This window comes from Dendropsophus ebraccatus, chromosome 15 (assembly GCF_027789765.1).
Source record: "Dendropsophus ebraccatus isolate aDenEbr1 chromosome 15, aDenEbr1.pat, whole genome shotgun sequence".
NCBI classification, from domain to species: domain Eukaryota; kingdom Metazoa; phylum Chordata; class Amphibia; order Anura; family Hylidae; genus Dendropsophus; species Dendropsophus ebraccatus.
In genome coordinates this window covers 51388891-51415188 of record NC_091468.1, presented here as the reverse complement: position 1 = coordinate 51415188, position 26298 = coordinate 51388891, and the positions used below count along the sequence as shown (strand labels likewise).

Genomic DNA, 26298 nt, shown 5'->3' with positions numbered 1-26298 from the left:
AACTACTTCTTCCTTTAAAAGTGCCTCTGTCTCTCATAAAATGGAGAGTTCAGAAGTAACTACAGATCACAAGTAAATACAATTCAGAAACCATGTGTCAGCACGTTTTGTGTCTGAAGAGACCGGTGTCTTTCCAAAAACATCGGCTGCATTGGCTTTGTATTTCATCACTACGTGTTTACGCCAGGAAGAGCCGAGTGCCAGCTTTGGATTACCGTGCCAGTACAATGACTGACCTGTGCTGTCAACAGTCACCGAGCCCCCATGTCCTGGATCGCTGCATATTTAACAGATAATACATCTTTTTAAGAGACGACCTCAGCATTTTGCTATGCTCAGTAACATTTTGGACTCGCGTATGCCAGTACGCATAGCTGTGGGATGTTAGAATCTCACAGGGTAAACTTTAGTAAATGCTTGGCTGTGCAATATATCCCAGAATCATAAATCTTTAGCAAACCTAATTCAACAGTGTGTTTTTAGAGGATTAAAGTAGAAGACATGATAGGGTTGAAATAGACTGAAGGCCGGATATTTGCCGATTGTCTGGGTTGTAGGATGGTTTTTATTCAGTTTAGTAGCACAGCAGTTAGAAAGCTGAATATTTTTCTACACTTTTGACTATAATGTCAATTTGGGATACATTTCATAGGTATGATATGGACAGTCTAAGGCTATGGGGGAGATTTATCAAACATGGTGTAAAGTAGAACTGGCTCAGTTGCCCCTAGCAACCAATCAAATCCCACCTTTCATTCCTCACGGACTCTTTGGAAAATGAAAGGTTGAATCTGGTTGGTACAAAAACACAGAAAAATGCAACAGCTTACTGCAATGGCAAGATGTAGACCCCCTACAGACATGAAAATGGTTAAAAGCAGCCCCCCCCCAACTGCTAAAAAAAAAATTCCCACAAAAATGAGTACCAATGGGTACCATTTGCAAACAGTGTAAACCACCCCACCACAATAAGTTAGCCTCATATCGGGGCAGTCCTACACTGTGCTAAGGCCTCTCCATGGCGTATAATACGCCTATGCTCTGGGCATGTAAGATCCATCTTATACCTGCAAAAATAATTGCACCACCTGGGTGGGATGGGTGGAGTGCACGACCAAGTAGAGGCAGCCACTCCACCCATCTGGAACACAGAAAAAAAGACAAATTTGGTCAGCTCTCCTAGAACACCATTCACACTAGGCAGGAGCGCGTTGCTCTGGCTGAAATTGTAAGCACAAAAACACAGTAAAATGCAACAGCTCACCACAATGGCAAGAAGTAGACCCACTACAGACATGAAAATAGTTAAAAGCAGCCCCCCCAACTGCTAAAAATTATGTGCAATTATTTTTGTAGGTATAAGACTGATCTTGCATGCCCAGAGCATAGGCGTATTATACGCCATGGAGAGGCCATAGTACAGTGTAGGGTCTGCCCCCATATGAGGCCACGTTATCGTGGTGGGGTGGTTTACACTGTTTGCAAATGGTAACCAAAAGCCTCGTTATTTTTGTGGGAATTTTTTTTTTTTAGCAGTTGGGGGGGCTGCTATTAACTATTTTCATTATTGTAGTGGGTCTGTATCTTGCCATTGTGGTGAACTGTTGCATTTTTCTGTGTTTTTGAATCTGATTGGTTGCTAGGGGCAACTGAGCCAGTTTCACTTCACACCATGTTTGATAAATGACTATGTTTTTACTTCGTTAACCTATCGGGCAAAGGTGGCAGTCTTGTTATATGGCGGCCTCTAATAAAGGTCATGATCATTATTATTGCCCGTCTATATAACAAGACGGCCACCTTTGCCCGATTTGTTCCCGAAGTGGGAATTAAGCCTTAATTTGTGTAAGTTGCAAATTTTTCTCAATTTCTTTCAGCTTTTTGGTTGGAGATGGTGCTTTTAAATGGGCTGTAGACCATGGGATACCAACATGCCCTCAAGACATCATGGCCACAAGTGAGTACTGTACGTGTGCTAGGCATTATGCCCTGGAATCCAATTTACCCTTGTTTCTTTTATGTAAAAAATGTTGTACAATGTTGTAGCAATGAGACGTGAACCAAGAACATTATGGTATATTGACAACTATGTGCTAGATTGTCTTGTACCGAGATGGTGTAGTTCTTTAGTTTACAAAGTAGAGAAGATTTATTTTGTACCCTCCATCTCATTGTGTAAAAGTATCTTCAGAAAGTTCGCCAGTACTGGGAAAAGCTTCAGATATTGTGGCCGCGGGAGCCGCAAAGGAGCCCAATCAGCTAGATCGGTGCTTGTTTTTAGTGTCTTTACACGGCACGTCAAATCAAGGGGCCTGGGCTGCACAAACGATACTTGTATCGTGCATGCAGACTGGGAAACTGACAGCACAGATATATACGATCTATATATGTCTGAGCTGTCAGTTAAAGATTACAAGCAGCAGTGTATACTTAAACCCACGTTGCTTGTGATCCGACAGGTCTCCTCCAGTGCGGCTGTAAATCATTCTGGAGGACACGGGGCCCAAACATACATCTGGTGGCTGGAGCGGAGAAGATGTGCCTGATCACAAGCAGCGTAGGTGCAAATATAATCTGCTGCTTGTGATCTTTAAACTGACAGCACAGATATATACATAGCCTATACACATATATACATATCTGTGCTATCAGTTTTCCTTTTATCGTTATCGAGCTCGCATCCTCTGTTTACACAGGAAGATGTGCAGCGGACAATGATAAATTTAAAATGCCTGATCTAAAGACCCGATCAGCAGAGGATCGGCTGTTTTCCTCAGCTGATCGTTGTCACTTTTACATGTACTGATTATCATCCGCAGGATCGTTTCTTCCAACTCTCCTGGGACGATGATCGGCCCGTGTAAAGGCCCTTAAGGAAATTATGCACACAGACGTTTTCTGTTTGTTGTTTTTTGTTGTTTGCGTCACAATACAAAGAAAACAAAAAGTTTGAAGTTTTCGGCATGTTCTTTACATGAAATGATGCAAACCCACAAAAAAAATCCAGTTTTTAAGGTTGTGAGGCTGTAGCAAAATACAAAAAATGGCAGGTGGGTGAATACTTTCGCAAGCCATTGTATGCTGAGGATGAGACATCCAGTCAGCCTATAGCACCTGTAGATGGTCAGGAAGCTAAAGACAGACAGCTTTTTTTTTATTTTATGCAGTTTGCATAACTTCCATAGAGATTCAGTGGAATTGTGTTGATGCCGTTGCACTGCAAGGTAAGCTGTTTTCGGTACTGCATTACAGAGACAGATAAAGTGCACTTGTCATGATGGGCTGCTTATGGATCAGCGTCAAGATCAGGGGTCCCCAAACTTTTCACACAGGGGGCCAGTTCACTGTCCCTAAGACCGTTGGAGGGCCGGACTATAAAAAAAAAAAAACTATAATCAAATCCCAGTGCAAAATGCCACAACGCCCCCCCCCCCCCCAAAAAAAAAAGTAAAAGCATCCCTCTCTTTCCCCCCCTCACCCAACCCACACTCAACCCCTCACTCCCCCCTCAACCAGCCTCCCCTAACTCCCCCTTCACACCCTCAACCAGCCCCCTCACTCATATACTAATAATGTATCCCTGCATTGTCCCCCATATAGTTATCTTGTCCCCCTGCAATGTCCCCATATAGTTATATTTCCCCCTTGCAATGTCCCCCATATAGTTACAATGACCCCCTGCAATGTCCTCCATATAGTAATAATGTCCCCCATATAGTTATAATGACCCCCTGCAATGTCCCCCATATAGTTATATTGTCCCCTGCAATGTCCCCCATATAGTTATAATGCCCCCCTGCAATGTTCCCCATATAGTTATAATGACCCCCTGCAATGTTCCCCATATAGTTATAATGACCCCCATATAGTTATAATGACCCCCTGCAATGTCCCCCATATAGTTATATTGTCCCCCTGCAATGTCCCCCATATAGTTATATTGCCCCCCTGCAATGTCCCCCATATAGTTATATTGTCCCTCTGCAATGTCCCCCATATAGTTATATTGTCCCCCTGCAATGTCCCCCATATAGTTATATTGTCCCCCTGCAATGTCCCCCATATAGTTATATTGTCCCCCATATAGTTATATTGTCCCCTGCAATGTCCCCCATATAGTTATAATGTCCCCCATATAGTTATAATGCCCCCCTGCAATGTCCCCCATATAGTTATAATGCCCCCCATATATTTATAATGACCCCCTGCAATGTCCCCCATATAGTAATAATGTCCCCCATGACCCCCTGCAATGTCCCCCATATAGTTATATTGTCCCCCTGCAATGTCCCCCATATAGTTATAATGACCCCCTGCAATGTCCCCCATATAGTTATATTGTCCCCCTGCAATGTCCCCCATATAGTTATTATGCCCCCCCTGCATTGCTACAAAAAAAAATAAAAAAAATAAATTATACTCACCTAATACTGTGTTCATCTCTTCTAGCCTCTTCAACCGGTCAGTCGCCGGAGGGATCCCCCAGCAGGAGCAGCGATGTCATCACTGCCCCTGCCGGAGGATCCCTCAGAGATCATGTCCAGGTTACATCCCAGGCAGGGGGGTTTGTGGTCCGTGCGGCACGGAGGAGGCTGGCGGCAGGGATAACATCTGACACTGCTCCAGGAACTGCGGTCTGGTGCAACAGACCGCAGATCCTGGAGCAGTGTCAGATGTTATCCCTGATCCCGGAGCAGGATCGCAGATTTCGGAGCAAAGATGTCAGCCCTGCCGCCAGCCTGGGATGTAACCTGGACATGATCTCTGAGGGATCCTCCGGCAGGGGCAGTGATGACGTCACTGTACCTGCTGGGGGATCCCTTCGGCGGGGATGTCGGCAGCAGTGTGGATGCGAGGCAGGGGCTGGCGTGATCCGGAAGGGGGAACTCTTTTATTGGTGCTCAGTGAGAGCAGTCTTCTCACTGACCACCAATGAAAGAGTTGACCCTTCCGGAAGTGCGGTAGGGGCTGGATAAAAGACCTCGGGGGGCCACATGCGGCCCGCGGGCCGTAGTTTGGGGACCCCTGGTCAAGATAGTCTGCTAATCCGGAAGTTCGAACCTCTATGGATACAAAGATGGACTGAGGCTATAATGCATGTGACCCCCATTTAATCCTGCAGGGTCATGTGCATTATAGTCTCATTGCATCTCCTTATCCATAGAAATCCAAACTTCCGGATTAGCAGACTGTCTCACTGGAAGTGGCTCTTCGTGACAGGTACTATTTAAGGGTCTCAAGTAAATAAGTCTTTATGCACAGTTGTCACAGCAAGAGATAGCTACAAGTGGGAGGATTGGAATGGAAAAATCTAGTGATTAGTGGGGCTCTTAATACCCAGACCTTAAAGGGGTTATCCAGGGCTACAAAAACATGGCCACTTTCTTCCAGAGACACCATGACTCTTGTCTCCAGTTCAGGTGTGGTTTGCAATCAAGCTCCATTCACTTCAATGGAAATGAGTTACAAAACCCCACCCAAACTGGAGACAAGAGAGGGGCTGTCTCTGGAATAAAGTGGCCATTTTTGTGTTGCGCTGGATAACCCCTTTAAGGGTACGTTCACACTTACCGGATCTGCAGCAGATTTCATTTAAATAACTGAACACCGCATCAAATCTGCACCATCAAATCTGCTGCGGATCCTGTAGGTGTGAATGCACCCTAAAGGTTTTGTTCACACTGAGCAAATTCTGCCGCACAATTCCGCCTGCCTCAGTGTTAAACAGCGTGTCTATGGGAGGGCTCGCACCCCTCTGCTCAAAGAATTGACATGCGCGTGAGCCCTCCCATAGACACGCTGTTTGACACTGAGGCAGGCGGGATTGCGTGGCGGAATTTGCTCAGTGTTTACATACCCTAACTGAAGAAAACTTTTTACATGTCTTTTGAAGTGTTACAAGTTTTTAATGTGACTGTAAAGCTTAAAATCACCTTGGTTTTATTTATTAATTTTTTTTCACTTGTTCTTTTTTTTTTTTTTTTCCTTTTTGCACTGTCAATAGCCATTAAACCTTAACCAGTATTGTAACTGCAAGGTTAATGTAATCTTTATGCTTAGGTTTCTTTATGTTGTTGACTTTGTTTTGCCCGGGGGGGGGGCAGTACTATGTTTGGAGTCGTGCTTGAGTTGCTTATTCATCCCCACAGTGCTAAGCAGTGAACGCAGGAACATGGCTCCTGGGCTCGTATTAGGTTTTACTATAAATATTGTAGCTGGTAGAATTATGTGGGGAAACCGGAGATTTTTATAACAAAATAAAACCTTCCAGGCTCAGTTTAAAGGTGACCGAAGACCCAGAGGTTTAATGAAAACAGATTAACTGTGTATTTAACACAAACTGTCTGGCTTCCTTCAAATATAGGCATGAAAACTATGCCTAAGTGCTTGGGATGCCATTGCTGTTCTGCAGGCTGAAATGCAGAACATATGTAGTTGGAGCCTCTTCTCTTAATGTAAATCCTTATGGTGTGTTCACATTGGAGGTGCTACAGACACTAGCGTAGTGTGCGATGCCCCAGATGATGAGCTGGCTTCTCTTTATTATGTACACAGTTTATCTGCATGGTTTATAGGCTGGAGGAAAAATGCTGATCATTGGAGAATCTTTCCATAGGTCCTGCCAACATTTTATATAGCAGAGCGCCATTGGGCATTAGTATTTACAAGCTGTATCTGTATCTATCAGGTACGATTAATTGTGTGTCCTGGAAAGGTTTACGTCACTCATATTGTTAAAAATGTAGCAGGAGAGTGCTCTACAGCTCCAAAGCGCAGGTGCACAACCAAAGGAAAACGCATAAGAACCACAAGTGTCACATTCAGGCGTATCAGTCAACTCAAATGTGCAAAGTAGCAACAAGAAAAAAAAAATTATTCTCCGCAACACGTTTTAGCTTAACACATCAGAAAGAGTCTTGATGCCTGTGAGAGGCCGAAACGCGCTGCGGAGAATTTTATTTTTTATTTTTTGCTACTTTGCACATTTAAGTTTACTGATACGCATGAACGTGACGCGATTCTTATGCGCTTTCCTTTGGTTGTGCACCTGTGTTTTGGAGCTGTGGATATAAGTTAGTCAAGCACTCTCCTGCTCCATTTCCTGCACACTGACCGTCATTGTTGGTGGAGATCTACAGCAAGCTGCGGTGTTTTCTGCTGGATATGCTTCTGTACTGTTGATACTACACCAGGAGGCAATCCCCCATCCTTGTTCTGTTTTTCATATTGTTAAAAATCTATTTAGTTTTTTGTTATACAGTGATGTAAGATGAAATTGGTGTAAAGGAAACATGGAGAATATGTCCATATAAACCAGTTGTATTCCAACAGGTGTTTCACAGAGGCCATTTTTAAAATGAAAACAACAATCTGTTTGGTTGCTGTAATGTTGATAAACTTTCTCCATGTGGATATCGCCCTTGCATGGCTGTTAATCTTTAGGTGACAGGTACTCGTGGAAAGCCATTAAACTAGACGCTGTGACCTTGCAGAGCAATGGGATCTAAGATGGTCTTCATCTGTTGTCTATTTACATGAGACAGTTGAAAGTGATTATCTGGGATCTTGCCGTTCTTTGCATTGTTTAGCCCGATCTTGATAAATGTCTGCCAACCAGTCCGATATTTGCAACGCTTCGCTTTCATGTCCAAACTTTTCCCGTTTGTTTTGTCTCCATCGTCCTTAATGCCGAAGACAGAGTGAACTGTTAATTTCCTGCTGTAGAATATAATTGTTAAGCAAATATTTCTGTAGAACATTCTATGCGAGGAATCCGGCGGAGCAAACCTTACATACTATAATTCTCATCAGACCTCATCATGAGCGTATGTGTGGATACCAATGACTCTGAAATGAATCAGTGTTTATTATTACAGCAGGCGGCAAACGTCCCGGGGTATGGGGTTAGCTCTGTTCCCTTCTAAAAATATATGAAGTGGTCTGTATCCTTGTTATTTCATCTATTTATTAGTTAGGAGTCAACTTTGAGTCAAAGAAGGGACATAGAAGACTGCTGGGAATGGAGGCAATGGAAGAGATGTCTTTAAGAGGCAGATAAACACTAAACTGATATTAGACTCTGTCCACACCATAGTTGTGGTGTACAACTGGCTTATGCTCTAAGAAATGGTCCCAACATCTACGCCAAAAGTATCTATAGACTTCAGTGGGCCAGATGTTTTTGCCAAAAGAATGTCTTCTTGACATATGTTTGGCCTGTACACACTGGCATACTTTTTTTGCTTTTAGATATTTAAGAGCCTAGTAAAAACCATTTTCTATACAACAAAATCACACAAAATTGGACATTTATTAATTATTTCTATCAGTGACTGCCATTACTTACATTGGCTCCTGGCATTACTGTGGTTCACAATCTAAATTTCAAATTATTTTTTTTCTAAATTTTTTAAGAATTGCCTACAAGCCGAAGCTGTCCTGAAATGGGAAAAATGTAATTCTTAAATAATTCTGAAGTCCTACCGGTTTTAGTGTAGTCATTTGGTCTAATTTTTTTTTTGCAAATATATTCTTATTGTTTACAAGCACAGTTAACACAAAGAAAATGGTGTACAATGTACAAGTAGAGGGACCGAGCCCCATAACATACAGGTGCAAAACAAAACAGAACCGTTCAGGTAGTCCATCCAAATACTGTACTTGTATCCCTGAGGTTAACTGCAGGAAGACCAGTCACATAGAAGAATCTGCTTCGTGGTTTAGCGTTAAAGAGTGCATATCAGCTCAACATGAGGGAGACCCCACCGAAACAATAGATCTGTTACTTTGACTAATGTCAATGAGGTTATCCAGCTAAACAGTATAACTACCGTGTTTCCCCGAAAGTAAGACAGTGTCTTACGTTCTTTTTACTCCCAAAAGTCCCACTATGTCTTACTTTTGGGGTATGTCTTATATTGGACAGGGGTGTATGACTGTATAGGGGGGGGAGACAGGGGTGTATGACTGTATAGGGGGGCGGACAGGGGTGTATGACTGTATAGGGGGGGGAAACAGGGGTGTATGACTGTATAGGGGGGCGGACAGGGGTGTATGACTGTAGTCCCCTCAGTAACAGTGCAGGACTGTAACATAGGAGGAATGGATGTGCTGCAGCTGGCAGGATAACACACACAGCTATAAGTTATCCCGCCTGCTGCAGCCCATTATTCCTCCTATCCTGTACTGTTACTGAGGGGATGAGATGACAGGTCAGCTGTCACACGTTGTCCTGTGTGTGCAGGGAGGCGGCCATGTCAGAGCTGGAGGAGCAGCAGCACGTGAGGGCGGCTGTCCTGTACTCCCCTCAGTGAGCAGGGACGCCGGACCGGACGGGTGGTGGGCGCATGGACGGTGCGGCAGGACGGGGCCTCAGAGAGGGCGGACAGGTGCGCGCACGGGGGGTGGGGGGAAGGTCGCTTGGACCAGACGGGGGCGGTGCGGGCAGTCACCTGGGCCCTGCTGCTCCTTCAGCTCCCGCACCAATACCGGCGTCCCTGCACATGACGTGCAGCGCTCGTGCCGGGCCGCGCGTGTGTGTGTGTGCGCGCGCGTGCGAGCCTCTGACAGGACGGGCGCAGGGACATAAAAGTACAAAAATACCGCCCTATGTACTATGTCTTACATTCGGGGTATGTCTTACTTTAGCCCAGCCCCCGAAAGTCCAACTATGTCTTACTTTCGGGGGTGTCTTACTATCGGGGAAACACGGTAGATGGTGGTAATCATAACTTACCAAATACAACATAAAACTAACTGCCAGTAATGGTTTTTCTAAAGAATTGACAGAACTGAAAGATCAGGAACAGAGATGCCCAAAAGGCAGAAGAGAGAGGTAGAAAAAAAATGGAGGAAGGGGATAGATGGAGGGATGGGGCGGGGGTTAGGTGAGTTGTGATGTCCGTGCAGCCCTTGTGTTTTACTTGAAAAATAGTAAAGATTATACTTGCCTATTCTCCACCGGTGTCCTTTAAGTCTTTGGCCCGTGTTCCTTGCTTCTGGCCCCTTCTCACTGGCTGGTGATTGGCTAAGCATCCTGTCACTGAAGAGATGGTTCCAGAAACCTCAACTATGAGCAGGGAACAAGGGCAAAGGCTGCAGGCCACTGGTGGAGAATAGATAAGTATGATCTTTATTATTTTTACACTATCATCAGCTTTCGGCCTCGCACCACTATACATAGCAATGTGCGGCTGGCGGCTGATGATTTTAAACGAGAATGATAAGCCAATGATTGTTTCTTCGGCTGTTTGTTGTCTTTATCACACAGAGCGATAATCTGCCGAATTGGCCTGATCTCTGTTATAGGGCCCTAACAGCACTAGCTAAACTAAGTTAAAGAGGTACTCCGGGCTGGGGTTATTTTTAGGGTATGGCCGGGGAAGGGGTGGAAATAGAGGCCGTCGGTCACTTACCTCCCCGGTTCCATCGCCGGGTCCCAGATCGCGCTGCCCTGTTCTTCTGTCCCACTGTCGCTTCCTGGTCTGAGCTGCGGCTTGAGGCGTGACGTCTCAAGGCAGCTCAGCTATTCAGCGGCCGAGGCGGGACTCCGCTACGACTGCTGAATGGCTGAGCTGCCTTGAGACGTCACGTCTCAAGCCGCAGCTCAGACCAGGCAGCGGGACGGAAGAATGGGGCGGTGCGATCCTAGACCCGGCGCTGGAAGCGGAGAGGTAAGTGACCGACGGCCTCTATTTCCACCCCTTCCCTGGCCATACCCTTAAAATAACCCCAGCCCAGAGTACCCCTTTAACTACTGCGTAAATAGAGTGCCAGATTTGTAAGTATCCTGAGCAAACCAAGTGCACGTCACTTTGCTAAATGTATCCTGATAGATCGCCATGATGGATTACATTTCATTGGATCTAATATTAAACTGAGACTTCCTGTTCTGTACAGATCACTTTCGCCAGTGTCCTCTTTATCATTAAAGACAGGATTACAGCAAAAATGACACCAGTGTATAGATAAAAGATGATCTTTACAATAGCTTAGAATTAACGCTCACCCTACCCCTGTGTGTTAAATGGCTTTTGCACATGTTATAGAGCATGCCTAGAAATATATCTGATTCCTTGGAATATAGTCAGCTCCGAACCATGGGGCTTTCTGTAAAACATATTTCTAAGTGCTGTTAAAATAAGTTTAGGGAAGATGTCTGCCCCGATAGTAATTTACTAAACATGAAAAAGAAAAATACAAACCTTGTCAGTATTGTCAGTATGTTTTTTTGGATTGTGGGACAAACTAGAGTATGTGGAGGAAACCAATGCAAGCAAGTGGTACAAGCTCTCTACAGGTATATTGCCCTTGTTCAGATTTAGCTATGTAGCGAGATTTTTACACTTGAATACCACAGATGTGCACTATAAGGCTATGTTCAGATGCTGTAAGAGACCGGCCGTTCCGTGACCAAGTCGGGTCATGGAACGACCGGTCTCATAAAAGATTATCCCGGCCGGTACTGCAGTATCAGCTGGAGGATCTTTTCGGCTGCAGACTTCTGATGCGGGCGCATCCGTGCGCGCCTGTATCAGAACTCCTCACAGCACACTATGTAGTGAGTGTCCGGAGCCGCTCGCTCCATAGTGTGCACTGACAGGGTTTGTTGTCAGTTATCAAGCGCCGCTAGGGATCCCGGCCGGAGCGTATACCATGTGAGCCTTATTCTAATAAACCCATAGGAGCACCGCTGTGACTGGCACCACAAGTAATGAGCGCTCAGATTCGTGCCTGCAATTCATGTGTTTTTGATAGCAAACTGTTTTCAGCCAATGCAAATATTTCCCATTGTTTATAAATGTTATCAAACATGGTTACAATTGCTACCCTTCATAGGTCTTAGTATTACTGCCAATAGGCATGTACGGTAAAATTCTTTCACTCTTTTTTTTTCTTGCGGCCCAGAAACCTTGATAATCTGGATTACGTTGGTTAGGCATCCAATGATTGAGAGTATTATAATAATTTATAAAGCTCCAACAATTTCTGCTCCGCCATAGTAACGTACAATTACAACCAGATACAATGTTACAATATAAACATAAGTAGAGATAGGGCTCCGCTCACAAGTTTACAAACAGAGACGTCTGACATGTGTTTGGCCTCTGTACGCGGGAAAGGCGTGATAGTCTGGCACCTTCACAGTTCTGAGGATGCCGGGTTATTGTGATTTTACTTTATTTGAGAAACTTTGAAAGTAAAAATATGATATATGTGTAGTATTGTTGTGATTATGATTGTGTGTGTGTGTACCTTTCTTCAGAGTTAAGTCTTGCTGCTTTTAAACGGAACAAAAGAAAACTGGAACTGGCTGAAAAGGTGGAAACAGATTACATTCAATTAAAGAAAAGAAGACAATCAAGCGAAAAGGTTGGTTTATTCTAATGTGGTTGCTGCATCAGTACCGTTCTCATTGTCTAATGCCGGTTAGTGTTGATGGTGTCAGATATTGCGGGGAGACACTGTGTTGCCCCAAAAACTTCATATCCACCCCTGAGATTGATCCCTGCCCAATCAGCCTCCTATTATGCCCCTTTTTAAAATTAAAGTGTAACTTTCATTTGGAAAAACTTTTGACATGTCAAAAGTTTTGATCAGTCCAGATCTGAGTGTTTAGACCCTGACTGATCGTGACAATGAGCCAGGAGAAGACCACACTAAGTGCGATCCTCTCCCGACTCTTTCACTGATACAGAGCAGGGAGCACAGTGCGGGCCTCTCCCTTCTCGTTCTCACATTCGGTCAGGATCTGAACACTTGGAACGATGTTGGGAGTTTGGCTTCCTCCTATTGTCTAGTTGGATCCTTCATGCACAGTTAATAGTTATGCTTACTATAAGTATAAGAGGGGCCATTGTTAGTGCAGGGACCATCTCTTTGAGGTTCACCTAAACGTGGACATTGTACTGTTTGATCAAATGGTTTGCTAAGAACCTAATAAAAAAAAAAAAAAAAGTTTAACGGGTCATGTGTACAACAGAGGGAGTATGTGCGGTCAGTACTGGCACCTGCAGGTTGCTGTTGCACTTTCCTGTTTTGTCTGTATTTTAGCCACAGCAGCGTGTAACCTGTGAACAGTTGTATTGGAGTTCTGGCCATTTTTTGCTTTTTATGTCTCTATGGCATGTCAAAAGTTTTTCCAAACAACATTGACCCTTTAAGTTCCTGCCTACCTGTATATTCAGGGTATACTGAAGAATATAAACCAAGAAGTTTTATTGTTCTTATACTGACCTCACATTCCCTTTAAACACAAACATTGGGGGCAATTTACCAATGTTTTTTTCCCAAAATTTACAACTTTTTTAATGGTGAAATCATTGGTAAAATTTCCTATGTTTGTGATGGTCAAATTGTTAGCAGCCTTTATTGTTTAGGTGTTGCCATACTTGCACATGCCATACTGTACCTTTCATGGCGGCTATGCTAGCTTGTGCAGCTGTGTCCCATTGACTCAATGATGGAGACACCCACTGATCTAATATTATTCATCAAAACTGATGAGGCTGTAAATTTTTAAAATCTGGATAACCTCTGTAATAAAGTGATCTGTAATCCTGTTTATAATGGAACACATCTGAAGGCTCTTGTTTGTATTTCCCTCTGTGCCTGTATATAGCAGGAATACAAAATATCCAAGTTGTTTTCCTCGCACATATTAGAAAACCTGTTTCCAGCTGCACCGCTAGTTACACATCATCTAGCTAAAAACATTGATTTTCTTTTTCGGTCTTGAGTTGGATTTGTGGTAAACATCGATAGCAAGTCCTCACTTACCTCCGTCCCGATATTTTTGGCAACTAACAAAATGTTTTTCAGAACTATCTGGTAGGAAAAAAAAAGTCGACAGCTTAAAGGGAACCTGTCACCCCCCGTACCGGGGTGACAGGTTCCCGACCCCCCGTTAGAGACCCCTATACTTACCTCATCCCGCCGGGTCCCGCTTCTGGATTCGGTCGGGTCCCGGAGATCTCAGCCGCTGCAGCCCGGCGCGCGCGCTGAGAGGTGAGTCCAACACCCATAGAGAATGACAGGAGAGTCCAGCACTCCGTCATTCTCTATGAGCGTTGGACTCATCTGTCAGCGCGCGCGCCGGGCTGTAGCGGCTGAGATCTCCGGGACCCGACCGAATCCAGAAGCGGGACCCGGCGGGATGAGGTAAGTATAGGGGTCTCTAACGGGGGGTCGGGAGCCTGTCACCCCGGCACGGGGGGTGACAGGTTCCCTTTAACTTTTTGAGATAAATTTATTTGCTGATGAATATTTATATAAACCTAATTCTACACTATTTCAAAGAGTGAAAAAAAAAGTCCTCTTGTCAAGTGAACCCATGCTAAATAATATAGCCCAAGTGAACGTGGTGTCACCCACTGTTTATTTCTTCTAGAAAGAAGATGATTAAGAGGCACTTACCGTTAAAATGTCTTCCCTATTTATGAATCTTCATTTTAAAACCGTTCAGAGTATGTAGAAGTCGGCGGGGGAAGCCGCTCAGTAGCTGACAGTGTAAAAGCCGTTTCCCGTGCACATGCGCGCTTCCTCAGACACTGTGTCTGAGGAAGCGCAAATGCGCGCGGGAAACTGCTGTCCGACTGCTACACACATTTTACCAGTAAGTGCTTCCTAATCTTCTTCTTTGTGGAATGATACATTGTTGCATACACTGCATTTCCCTGGGAGAGCACCCCGCTACACATCAGCCATCTTGTGTGGTTAATTAGTGCCAGTCCGCTGTTTCTTTTTGTAATACACTGTTTATTTCTTGTTACTCATGAAGCAATAAGATATTCCGGGTTTACGGGCAAATGTAGTTTCGGGTTGCCACCAGGTACTTAAGAACTAAGAACTAGATATGTTAAAATTCAGACATTTGTAAGGCGACCCCTCTCCCCACCACATGCCATTAGGCCCTTATCACCCTGCTCTTTACATTGTGTCTTCAAGGTTTCAGTCAGGCGAATTTACTGTCAAAAACGTCAGACTTCTCCCATAGGGACCCGTATCTGTATGTCTCGATGGAATTGTGCATATCTGTTTGAGAGTTCCCCACAGTGGAAAAAGCCCTTAATCATCTGCTGATCTCATACGTGTCAGTAGTTCAGACAACTTTGATCTGTGATTTACAAAGTCAAACGTGGTGGTCAGCACTCTCAATCATCCAATTCCTATGCCTCCTGGGCGATATGCCAGATTTAAAGCACATAAAAGATGTCCCTTGGTCGTGATACAGGAAGAAACACTCAAAAGGAATTCCCTCCAGATTTAATAAAACAATCTTAATTCTTTAAGTCTTTAAGAGTACCAAGGCGTTTTGGATCGTCTGGTCCCTAATCATGGTTCTGTTATACTTCTATGTGTGCTCACATGGCATTATTACACTGCCACTGCACTCGTGTGCAAGCTCCACACATAAACCGCTAATAGTTTGTCATATATTGCTGTCTTGCCATATTAATGGACCAGGCGGTCCAAAACGCGTCGGTACTTTTAAACGCGGAAATAAAGAATTAAGATTGTTTTATTGAAGCTGGAGAGAATTCTTTTTGAGTGTTTCTTTAACTTTGATCTTTGTATGTGCTTGCAATTCACTTTAAGGGGTGCCCTGGATAATATATGCAGATTTGAAAATAACTCATTTTTTTTTAAAAAAAAAAGCTCAAGCCTCTCAGTACTTATGAGCTGCCGCTGTACGTCCTGCAGGACGTGGTGTGTTCTTTCCAGTGTGACTCGGTGTTCTCTGCTGCCACCTCTGTCCATATCTGGAACTGTCCAGAGCAATAGAGGTTTTCTATGCGGATTCTCTACTGCTTTGGACAGCTCCTTACATGGACAGAGGTGGCAGCAGAGAGCACTGTGTCAGATGGAAAACAACCACTTTCTGCAAGACATAAAGCTGAGGCTTATATAAAAGGCTTGAGGTTTTTAAATAGAAGTAATTTACAGATTGGTATACTGTAATTTTCTGACACCAGTTGATTAGAATTTTTTTTTCCTCCAGACTATCCCTTTAAGAGCATCCATTGAGCTCACAACTTCTCTACTAATCCACCTGTACACATGCATGCTCAGGTGAATGTTTAGAGTGAGAAGAGGAAAGACCCTGCATCTCCCGGGGAGGGGGAGGCTTAAAGTGTCACTGTCATTTTTTTTTTTCCAGAAATCAATAGTTCAAGCGATTTTAAGCAACGTTGTAATTGGGTTTACTAGGCAAATATGGCATTATCTACATTCAAAAAGACTTTCCCCAGATCCCCCTCCATCCTCTCTCTCATTCACTGCTTATCAGGAAATCTCAACTCTTTTACATCAGGTGAGCCCTGTCTAACCTATGGAGGGGGAAGAGGGAGATTAGTTGCCAGCAGAGAGCAGAGAACAAATGATTACACAGTGGGAGCTGTGTGAAAGCCAGTTTTCAGAGGTCAGTGCTGACTTCAGAGGACATGACATTTTACTTGTAGCTACTTTTGATAGAAAAAGTTCTGTAAAATTTTTTAAATGGCTATGGTAGTTTGTGAGTCTTTATAAACTAATGTAGAATATAATACTGTGGTCTGTTGGAAAACATGAGGAATGAAATCCAGCGATCAAATGGAAAATTATCACCAAACTACATTATGTCCTCGGTGTATTCTCCCTAAACATATATAGGAGTATTTGTGTGTGTGTATGTATATGTAATATATATAATATATTTAATAATAATAATATATATATATTTTTTTAATTTTGTTTTATTTATTTTTTGTTTTATTTTTTAAATTTAACTTTATTTTTTTACTTCCTATTTTTCATAATAAATTTTAGTTTTGAGGAAAGTTGATATCAGGTTTTGCAAGTACTGTCTCAGTTCTACAGACTTGGGAAATGAATCAAGGAGCCTTAACGTTTTTACAGCAAGGTTTATTTCCATTCCTTTGGTTTTATTTGCTAGCATGTTGTGTAATTTTGTTTTACAGCGTCTAGTTAAGCTCAGCGCAGGGCATGTGATGCAACAGACGTTTTTTCAACAATTTAGCTGTAAGATGGATTTGGAGATGTTAACGTTTTAATACTGGTTTTGCGGCTGGAGGTGTCTACAGCTCACTTTATAGGAATGTAATTCTGCTCTGTCCTATGTCAAACGAATTTTCTTATGCCGTAAAAAGTAAAATCTTAAATGCTCGAGGCCCCAAATGAAACTGTGGATGAAAGGTGGATGATTTGCAGATTTTTAAATGAAGGTATAAATGTTTATCTCCAGGTTTTTATACAAATAACCTATCCATTTCCAAGAGAATTAATGGTTGTAAGAATTTGCAGAGTCATTCACCCTCTCTTTAAATCCAGCTGAAAATATATTTTTGGGAAAATTCTTTCCCCTTCCGAGTGCCTAGACTTCTTTGATACCTCTCCTTACTGGTCCTCAAAAACTCCAAAAATTTTGACATTATAGTTTTGATAGATCAGGGTTTGGTAGACCCCCACCGATTGCTAGGAGCATCACATGGTTGTGTGCATTACGACCTAGCTCGCTGCGCAATCTAGCTTGTTGCAGGAGACCGCCTCTCTTGACTAAAAATGGTCAGATCAAGAGGTAAGGCGGGGAGTGAAGTTTAACCCCTAGACGACCCTGGACGTAGGGTTACGTCATGGAAGTCTGTCCCCAGACGACCCATGACGTAACTGTACGTCCTGGGTATTTCTCCCACTATGAAGCGCGCTCCGGAGCGGAACGCGCTTCATAGCAGGTGGGGGCCGGCTGCAGTGAGCAGCCGGGACCTCACCGGTAATGACACGCTGCAGCGATCGCGCTGCCGCGTGTCATTAACCCCTTAAACGCCGCGATTGCAGCGTGACCGCGGCGTTTAAGTGTAAGTGACAGGGGGAGTCCCCTGTCACTTACCGATCGGGACCCCCGCAGTGTGACTGCGGGGGTCCCGATCGTTGAAACGGACCGCCGGAGGTCTCTCACCTGCCTCCGTGCGGTCCGATCGGCGATCTGCTACACTGAGCCTGCACAGGCAGGCTCAATGAGCAGAGCGCCAATAACACTGATCAATGCTATGCCTATTACACTACCCCAAAACCCCTCCCCCAATAAAAGTTTAAATCACCCCCCTTTCCCATTATATAAATAAAGCATATAAAAATAAATAAATAGATAAACATATAATATACCGTAGCGTGCGTAATTGTCTGATCTATTAAAATATAACAAGCGCCATTGTGATCGGTGAACGGCGTACACGAAAAGAGGGGAAAAAGTGCGCAGAATACCGATTTTATGTTACATTATATATTTAAAAAAATCAATAAAAAGTGATCAAAATGTCCGATCTTCACAAATATGGTATTAATAAAAACTAGAGATCATGGCGGAAAAAATTACACCCCATACAGCCCCGTAGGTGAAAAAATAAAACAGTTATCAGCGTCACAATAGGCCCATTTTATTAATATTTAATTGCCAAAAAAAAGGATTTCATAAAAAAAAAATATATATAACATTAGAGAATCTGTGTAACCTGCATATGGTTGTGTTCGGGCTGACCTATAGAATAGTGGTATCATGTCGCTTTTACCATATAGTGCATTACGTAGACACAGGAACCCCCCAAACGTTACCATATTGCATTCTTTTTTACGATTTCACCTATTTATATCTTCATAAACAATATATTTGGAATTCCATCATACATGTTATGGGAAAATGAATGACGCCATTACACAGTACAACTATTCCTGTAAAAAACAAGCACTTAGATGGCTTGTAGATAGAAAACTGAGAGTGCTAGAGCTCTTAGAAAGGGGGGAGGGAAAAACGAAAACACTAAGATCAAAATTTGCGCGGTCCACTGGGGCATTTTGGGCCTGGTCCTCAAAGGGTTAAAGCAACACACTTCTTCCGGTCAGTGGGGGTCTCGGCACAGGCCATGTTTTCTGGGACTGCCTAGGGCTGTATCCAACTTCTCCAGACAGCAGTAAAGATGAACGAACAGCGGAAAATCTTAGGTTCTATAGATCTCGAACCTTGTCGAACCTTCCGCATTTGATTACCGATGCCTTCCCGATCCATGGGGAAGGAGGAGACAGCCCGGGTACCACCTGGAATGAATTCCAGGCCGTACTCGGGCTGTCTACTCCTCCTCCACGGCCCGGGAAGGCATCGGGAATCAAATATTGAAGGTTCGACAAGGTTCAAAGATTTTCCGATGTTTGATCATCCAGCAAGAGAATTAAAACTTTTGACATCTTATATGACATGTTCAAAGGTTCTGTTTTTTTTGTGCTTTCAGAATGTAGAAAAATGCTTTTATTCCATAGAATGAAGAGTCAAAGAGGCTTTCCCGTGCTCCTAAAGTGCACCAGGCTCTAATATCTCCCCCTCCCATACCTGAACATGCTTGGGACCTCCTGGTGTCAATCAAGCAGCGAGGGGGAGAGAGGAGACATTCCAGCTTGTAGCTGTTCAGGAGTTTGGGAACGCCTCCTTGACTCTCTGTAACAGAGAATAAAAGCCTGGATATATGAATGGAGCCATGTGTCATCTTGTCCTAACAGCATCTTACAGTGTCAGCCATTTGGAACGTGAATCACAGCTGACAGATTCCCTTTAAGAGATGATCGTATAGGGGCTGACCGCCCAGGAAAGCTGACAGACATAAATCACAAGCCATTATTTCAGTTCTTCGTAAATGTCTCTGTGGGCCAGTGGACACATAGCAGGGGTGAGCAACACTTTCTAGTAAAACTTAATAACATAATGTAGTGTGTCATCCCCCCCCCCACAAGAAAGATCGTTCTGATTTATTGTGTGGTTGAATTCCGAAGAGCCGGTGAATTACCGTGCTTTGCTTTTATTAAAGTGGTTTCCCTATGACAGACGTTCATGACATTGATTGGTAGGGATCCAGATGGGGCCCCCACTGAGCTTAAGAATGGGGGAGACTCCGTTTATGTCTATGGGAACAGCAGAATGTTTTTCACAAGAAAATAAACACTGTTAAAACTCAACTTTTCCTTTGACGGATCAGTATTTTTGCAGAAAAAGAAGTTTGACCCTTTGTACTTTAGGTTGGGATTTGGCTGTGATGTGGTCCTCGAATCACACTATGAAGAATTATTATTATTTTTAACAGTGCACAATATGGTAATAGATCCACACTGTGTTTAGATACAAAATTATTGCACTACATCTAATATACAAGTATGACTGCCTAAAAGGATGAGGGGGGGGATGTCAAAAATGTATTTAGATAACTATCCAACATTGCAATTAATACAGCTTGAAATGATTTTTACTTTTCATATTTTTTATGCTTTTTATATGTTACTTAAGAGTAGACTATCACTTTAATAAGTGCTGACATTGCTAGACTGTCTAGGGACATACCCTATTGGCCTGCAAAATAGTAACACCCATTTGTCAAAGTATTATTTTACTTCCAGGAGGAATAACAGGAGCAGTACAGTGCAGATTTTAAAAAAAAATAGAATATATTTAACCCCTTAGTGACCGCCGATACGGCTTTTTACGGCGGTCACTAAGGGTCCTTATTCTGCTGCCATCAGCTTTTTACGGCGATGGCAAAGAATAAGGCTACGGGGCCGGGACGGCCACCACCCCATCCCCCCGGCTAGCGGAGGTAGCTGAGGGGTTGGGGCAGTGTGTGGGGTCCGTCCCGGCCCCCCCCTTACCGACGATCGCCGCTATTAACGTTATAGCGGCGGCCGTCGGTAAAGGTCGTCTCCCCCCGCCGTGAATCTACGGCGGGGGGAGATGAAATAAGTGTCCCCCAGACCTCAGATCAGCCCCCCCTAGTAGGGCGATCACTAACCCCCCTCCCCCGGCGGCCATCATTTCCAAGATGGCCGCCGCCATCGCTGTGAACCGACTAATGTCTGTTCACAGCGATGGAAAAGTTCAAATGAATGAAAGCCCCATGCTCTCCGCCACCGGAGGTAGCGGAGAGCATGGGGCAGTCATCGGGGACCCCCCTGTTGGGTCCCGGTACAAGCGATCTGGCACTTTTTATCCCCTGTCACCATGAATGATTGGTGACAGGGGATAAAAAGTGATGTCCCCCCACCCCCCAAGTCGCCCCCCACCCCCCCTGTCACCCCCGTCCCCCAGTCACCCCCCCCTTTCCCATATACTCACCTGCTCCTGGAGCTCCTTCCTCCTCGACGTCCTGGCTGGTTATGAAGTGCGCATGCGCTTCACAACCAGCCAACTCAGAAAATTTAAAGTGACAGAGACCAATTTGGTCTCTGTCACTGAACTATGATTACTGAGATAAAAAAATACAGTGAAAAATACAGTGAAAATGAATATGTAAAGTACAAAAAGTGACAAACATACAAAAAAATAAAACACACTTTTTATTATAATAATTGCAGTTTACTCCCAAATTACCCCTAACCCCTCCCCAGATTACCCGTAACCACCGCACGTTGGCCGTAACCACCGCACGTTGGCCGTAACCACCGCACGTTGGCCGTAACCACCGCACGTTGGCCGTAACCACCGCAAATTGCCAGTGACCCCCTCCCGATTGCCCGTAACCACCCCAAATTACATGTACCCACCCCAGATTACCTATAAGCACTTTAGTTTATCAGTAACAATCCCAGATTGTCTGTAACCCTTCCAGGTTGCACATAACCCCCCCCAGGTTCCCTGTATTCATGCCAGATTACATGTAACCCCCCCCCCCCAGATTGCACGTAACCACCGCGCGTTGCCTCTGACCACGCCACGATGCCTCTGACCACGCCACGATGCCTCTGACCACGCCACGATGCCTCTGACCACGCCACGATGCCTCTGACCACGCCACGATGCCTCTGACCACCGCACGTCGCCTCTGACCACCGCACGTCGCCTCTGACCACCGCACGTCGCCTCTGACCACCGCACGTCGCCTCTGACCACCGCACGTCGCCTCTGACCACCGCACGTCGCCTCTGACCACCCCACGTCGCCTCTGACCACCCCACGTCGCCTCTGACCACCCCAAATTGCCAATGACCCCCTCCAGATTGCGGTGCCCATGCCAGATTACAGGTATCCTCCCCAGATTGCCTATAAGAACTTCAGTTTATCCGTAACCACCCCACATTGCCCGTAACTACCCCACGTTGCCTGTAACCACCCCAGATTGTCAGTAAGCACTGCAGGTTGCCCGTAACCACCCCAGATTGTCTGTAAGCACTGCAGGTTGCCCGTAACCACCCCACGTTGCCCGTAACCATCCCAGATTGTCTGTAAGCACAGCAGATTGCCCGTAACCAGCCCACGTTGCCTGTAACCAGCCCATGTTGCCTGTAACCACCCCACGTTGCCGTAACCACAGCAGGTTGCCCGTGACCACCACACGTTGCCCGTAACCACCCCACGTTGCCTGTAACCACCCCACGTTGCCCGTAACCACCCCACGTTGCCCGTAACCACCCCACGTTGCCCGTAACCACCCCACGTTGCCCGTAACCACCCCACGTTGCCTGTAACCACCCCACGTTGCCTGTAACCACCCCACGTTGCCGTAACCACAGCAGGTTGCCCGTGACCACCCCTGGTTGCCCGTAACCACCCCACATTACCTGTAATCTCATTTTTTTATTTTATTTTAGTAACTGCGCTATTCTAATAACCATTACTAGCTGCGGTTTTGCTCCTGTAAATTGGCGCTCCTTCCCTTCTGAGCCCTGCTGTGTGCCCATACAGTGGTTTATGCCCACATATGGGGTACCGTTGTACTCAGGAGAACCTGCGTTACAGATTTTGGGGTACGTTTTCTCTCCTGTTCCTATTGAGAAATTTCAAACTAAACCAACATATTATTGGAAAAATTCGAGTTTTTCATTTTTACTGGCCAATTTTGAATACTTTCCTCTAATACCTGTGGTGTAAAAATGGTCACCACACCCCAAGATGAATTCTTTGAGGGGTGCACTTTCCAAAATGGGGTGACTTTTGGGGGGAATCTATTCTGCTGACACTACAGGGGCTCTGCAAACGCACCTGGCGCTCAGAAACTTCTTCAGAAAAATCTGCACTGAAAATGCTAATTGGCGCTCCTTCCCTTCTGAGCCCGGCTGTGTGCCCATGCAGTGGTTTATGCCCACATATGGGGTACCGTTCTACTCAGGAGAACCTGCTTTACATATATTGGGGTGACATTTCTCTCCTGTTCCTCGAGAAATTGAGAAATTTCAAACTAAAGGAACATATTATTGGAAAAAATCGAGTTTTTCATTTTTACTGTCTACTTTTGAATACTTTCCTCAAATACCTGTGGGGTCAAAATGCTCACCACACCCCAAAATAAATTCTTTGAGGGGTGCGCTTTCCAAAATGGGGTGACTTATTGGGAGATTTTACTCTGCGGACACTACAGGGGCTCTGCAAACGCACCTGGCGCTCGGAAACTTCTTCAGCAAAATCTGCATTGAAAAAGCTAATTGGCGCTCCTTTCCTTCTGAGCCCTCCTGTGTGCCCATGCAATGGTTTATGCCCACATATGAGGTACCTTTTCACTTAGGAGAACCTGCATTACAAATTTTGGGGTACTTTTTTCCTCTTGTTCCTCATAAAATTGAGAAATTTCAAACTAAAAGAACATAATATTGGAAAAATTTGAGTTTTTCATTTTTACTGTCTACTTTTGAATATTTTCCTCCAATACCTGTGGGGTCAAAATGGTCACCACACACCAAGATGAATACTTTGAGGGGTGCACTTTCCAAAATGGAGTGACTTATGGCGAGATTTTACTCCGCTGGCACTACAGGGACACTGCAAACGCACCTGGCGCTCGGAAACTTCTGCAGCAAAATCTGCATTGAAAAAGCTAATTGGCGCTCCTTCCCTTCTGAGCCCTCCTGTGTGCCCATGCAGTGGTTTATGCCCACATATGGGGTACCATTGTACTCAGGAGAACCTGCGTTACAAATTTTGGGGTACTTTTTTCCTCTTGTTCCTCGTGAAATTGAGAAATTTCAAACTAAACGAACATATTATTGGAAGAATTCGAGTTTTTAATTTTTACTGTCTTCTTTTGAATACTTTCCTGTAATACCTGTGGGGTCAAAATGGTCATCCTACCCCAAGATGTATTCTTTGAGGGGTGCACTTTCCAAAATGGGGTGACTTATGGGGGTTTTTCTCTCTGCTGACACTACAGGGGCTCTGCAAACGCACCTGGCGCTCAGAAACTTCTTCAGCAAAATTTGCATTGGAAAAGCTAATTGGCGCTTCCTTCCTTCTGAGCCCGGCTGTGTGCCCATACAGTGGTTTACGCCCACATATGGGGTACCGTTGTACTCAAGAGAACCTGCATTACAAATTTTGGGGTGCTTTTTGTCTCATATTCCTTTTGAAAATGAGAAACTTTTATCTAAACGTATATATTATTGGAAAATTTAAATTTTCCATTTTTTTACTGCCTAATTGTGAATACTTTCCTCCAGCCCCTGTAGGGTTAAAATGCTCATTATACCCCTAGATTAATTCTTTAAGGTGTGTAGTTTCCAAAATGGGGTCACTTATGGGGGTTTTCAGGATACCAGACTTCTAAATCCATTTAAAAAAAGAACTGGTCCCTAAAAAAATCAGTTTCTCGAAAATGTGATAATTTGCTGATAAATTTCTAAGCCCCATAACACCCTAAAAAAGTAAAATTTGTTTACCAAATTATGCCAGAATAAAGAAGACATATTGGTAATGTGACTTAGTAACTAATTTATGTGCTACGACTTTCTTTTTTTAGAAGCAGAGAATTTCAAAGTTCATAAAATGCAAATTTTTTACATTTTTCATGATATTTTGATGTTTTTCACAAAAAACACACAAAGTAGTGACCAAATTTTGCCACTAACATAAAGTGCCATATGTCACGAAAAAACAATCTCAGAATCGCTAGCGTTACGTTAAAGCATCACTGAGCTATAAGAGCATAAAGTGAGACAGGTCAGATTTTGAAAAATTAGCCTGGTCATTAAGGCCCAAACTAGCTGCAGCACGAAGGGGTCAATAAGAACACGTTGTTTGCCACTATTAGTGTCATTAAAAGGGTTGTTTACTACTTTTTTCTTTTAAATCAACTGATGCCAGAAAATGCCAGAGATTTGTAATTTACTTCTATTCAAAAATCTCATGTCTTCCAGTACTTATCAGCTGCTGTATGTCCTACGGGAAGTGGTATTCTTTCCAGTCTGGAGAGCAGGTGAGGTTTTCTATGGGGATTTTCTACTGTCCTGAACAGTTCCTAACATGGACAGAGGTAGCAGCAAAGAGCACTGTATCAGAGTGGAGTATATACCACTTCCTGCAGGACGAACAGCAGCTGAATAGTACTAGAAGACTGCTGCCCAACTGGGTGGTCACCACCACCCATTTCTCAACGATTAGATTCTTTGGATTGTGTCCTGTTGAAGGCAGGAAATGCCACCTCACTGACAGTCTATGGAATTACAGCCCTCTTTGGAGCCAAGGGGATGGTTACTACTGTGCTCAGCAGGACGTGAACCTGATGCTCCCACCATCGACACCCAAGCAGTGGTAACCACCCAGTTGACAGCCTGTTCCTTCATTAGCACATTAGCGATAGCTCAGTGTGGAGTCTTAAAGCTGAAGAGGTCACAGGTCCTTTTTAATGTGTAGATTTTAGTTAAAGTGAATGTACCACTGGTACATATTTTGTTTTTTTTACATGAATAGACCAGCGCGGGGATGCTGGTGCCGTGGTCCTTTCTTTTGAACCACCACCCGTTTCCTGCGCATGTCGCTAGTCTATTACCGAGCACCAGCCGGGCATGGAGCTGTGGAGGTGGGCTTGCTGGCCCCCAGCGTGATAATCTGCCCTCCCCTCTAATGAACCCGCATCACAGGGAAGGGCAAATAGTCACACTGGGGGCTGGCCGGCCCGCCACCAGTGCTGCTTGCCTAGCCCGTGCTTGGTAATAGACCGTCAATGTGCATGGGAATCCGGTCGGCGGTTAAAATAAAAGTGCCGGTCTATTCATGTACAAAACAAAAAAGCAAGTGCCGGTGGTACATTAACTTTAAAGCTGTGCCCACAATCTGTCCCCCCCAAACCACTTGTACCTTCAGATAGCTGCTTTTAATCCAAGATCTGTCCTGGGGTCCGTTCGGCAGGGGATGCAGTTATAGTGATAAAAACAACTTTTATTTCGGCAGTGCTGTGTCTAACGGCCGGGGCTTACATTTGTATATGCATTAGGCTGGCACACCCTCTCTGTCCTTCCTCCCCACCCTCCTCATCATTAGGAATACTCCAGGCAGATTGCTTCCTA

At 44.4% G+C, this 26298-nt stretch overlaps 1 protein-coding gene across 3 annotated transcripts in view; it reads left to right on the top strand.

Annotated features, from left to right (window-relative positions):
* TASP1 (taspase 1) overlaps nucleotides 1-26298 on the top strand; it is a 125222-nt gene that overhangs the window by 26610 nt on the left and 72314 nt on the right. For all 3 annotated transcript variants that reach the window (XM_069954304.1, XM_069954303.1, XM_069954305.1), the window contains exons 8-9: nucleotides 1878-1957; nucleotides 12266-12372. In XM_069954304.1, the coding sequence (XP_069810405.1) occupies nucleotides 1878-1957; nucleotides 12266-12372 (187 nt within the window). The remainder of the gene's footprint in view (nucleotides 1-1877; nucleotides 1958-12265; nucleotides 12373-26298) is intronic.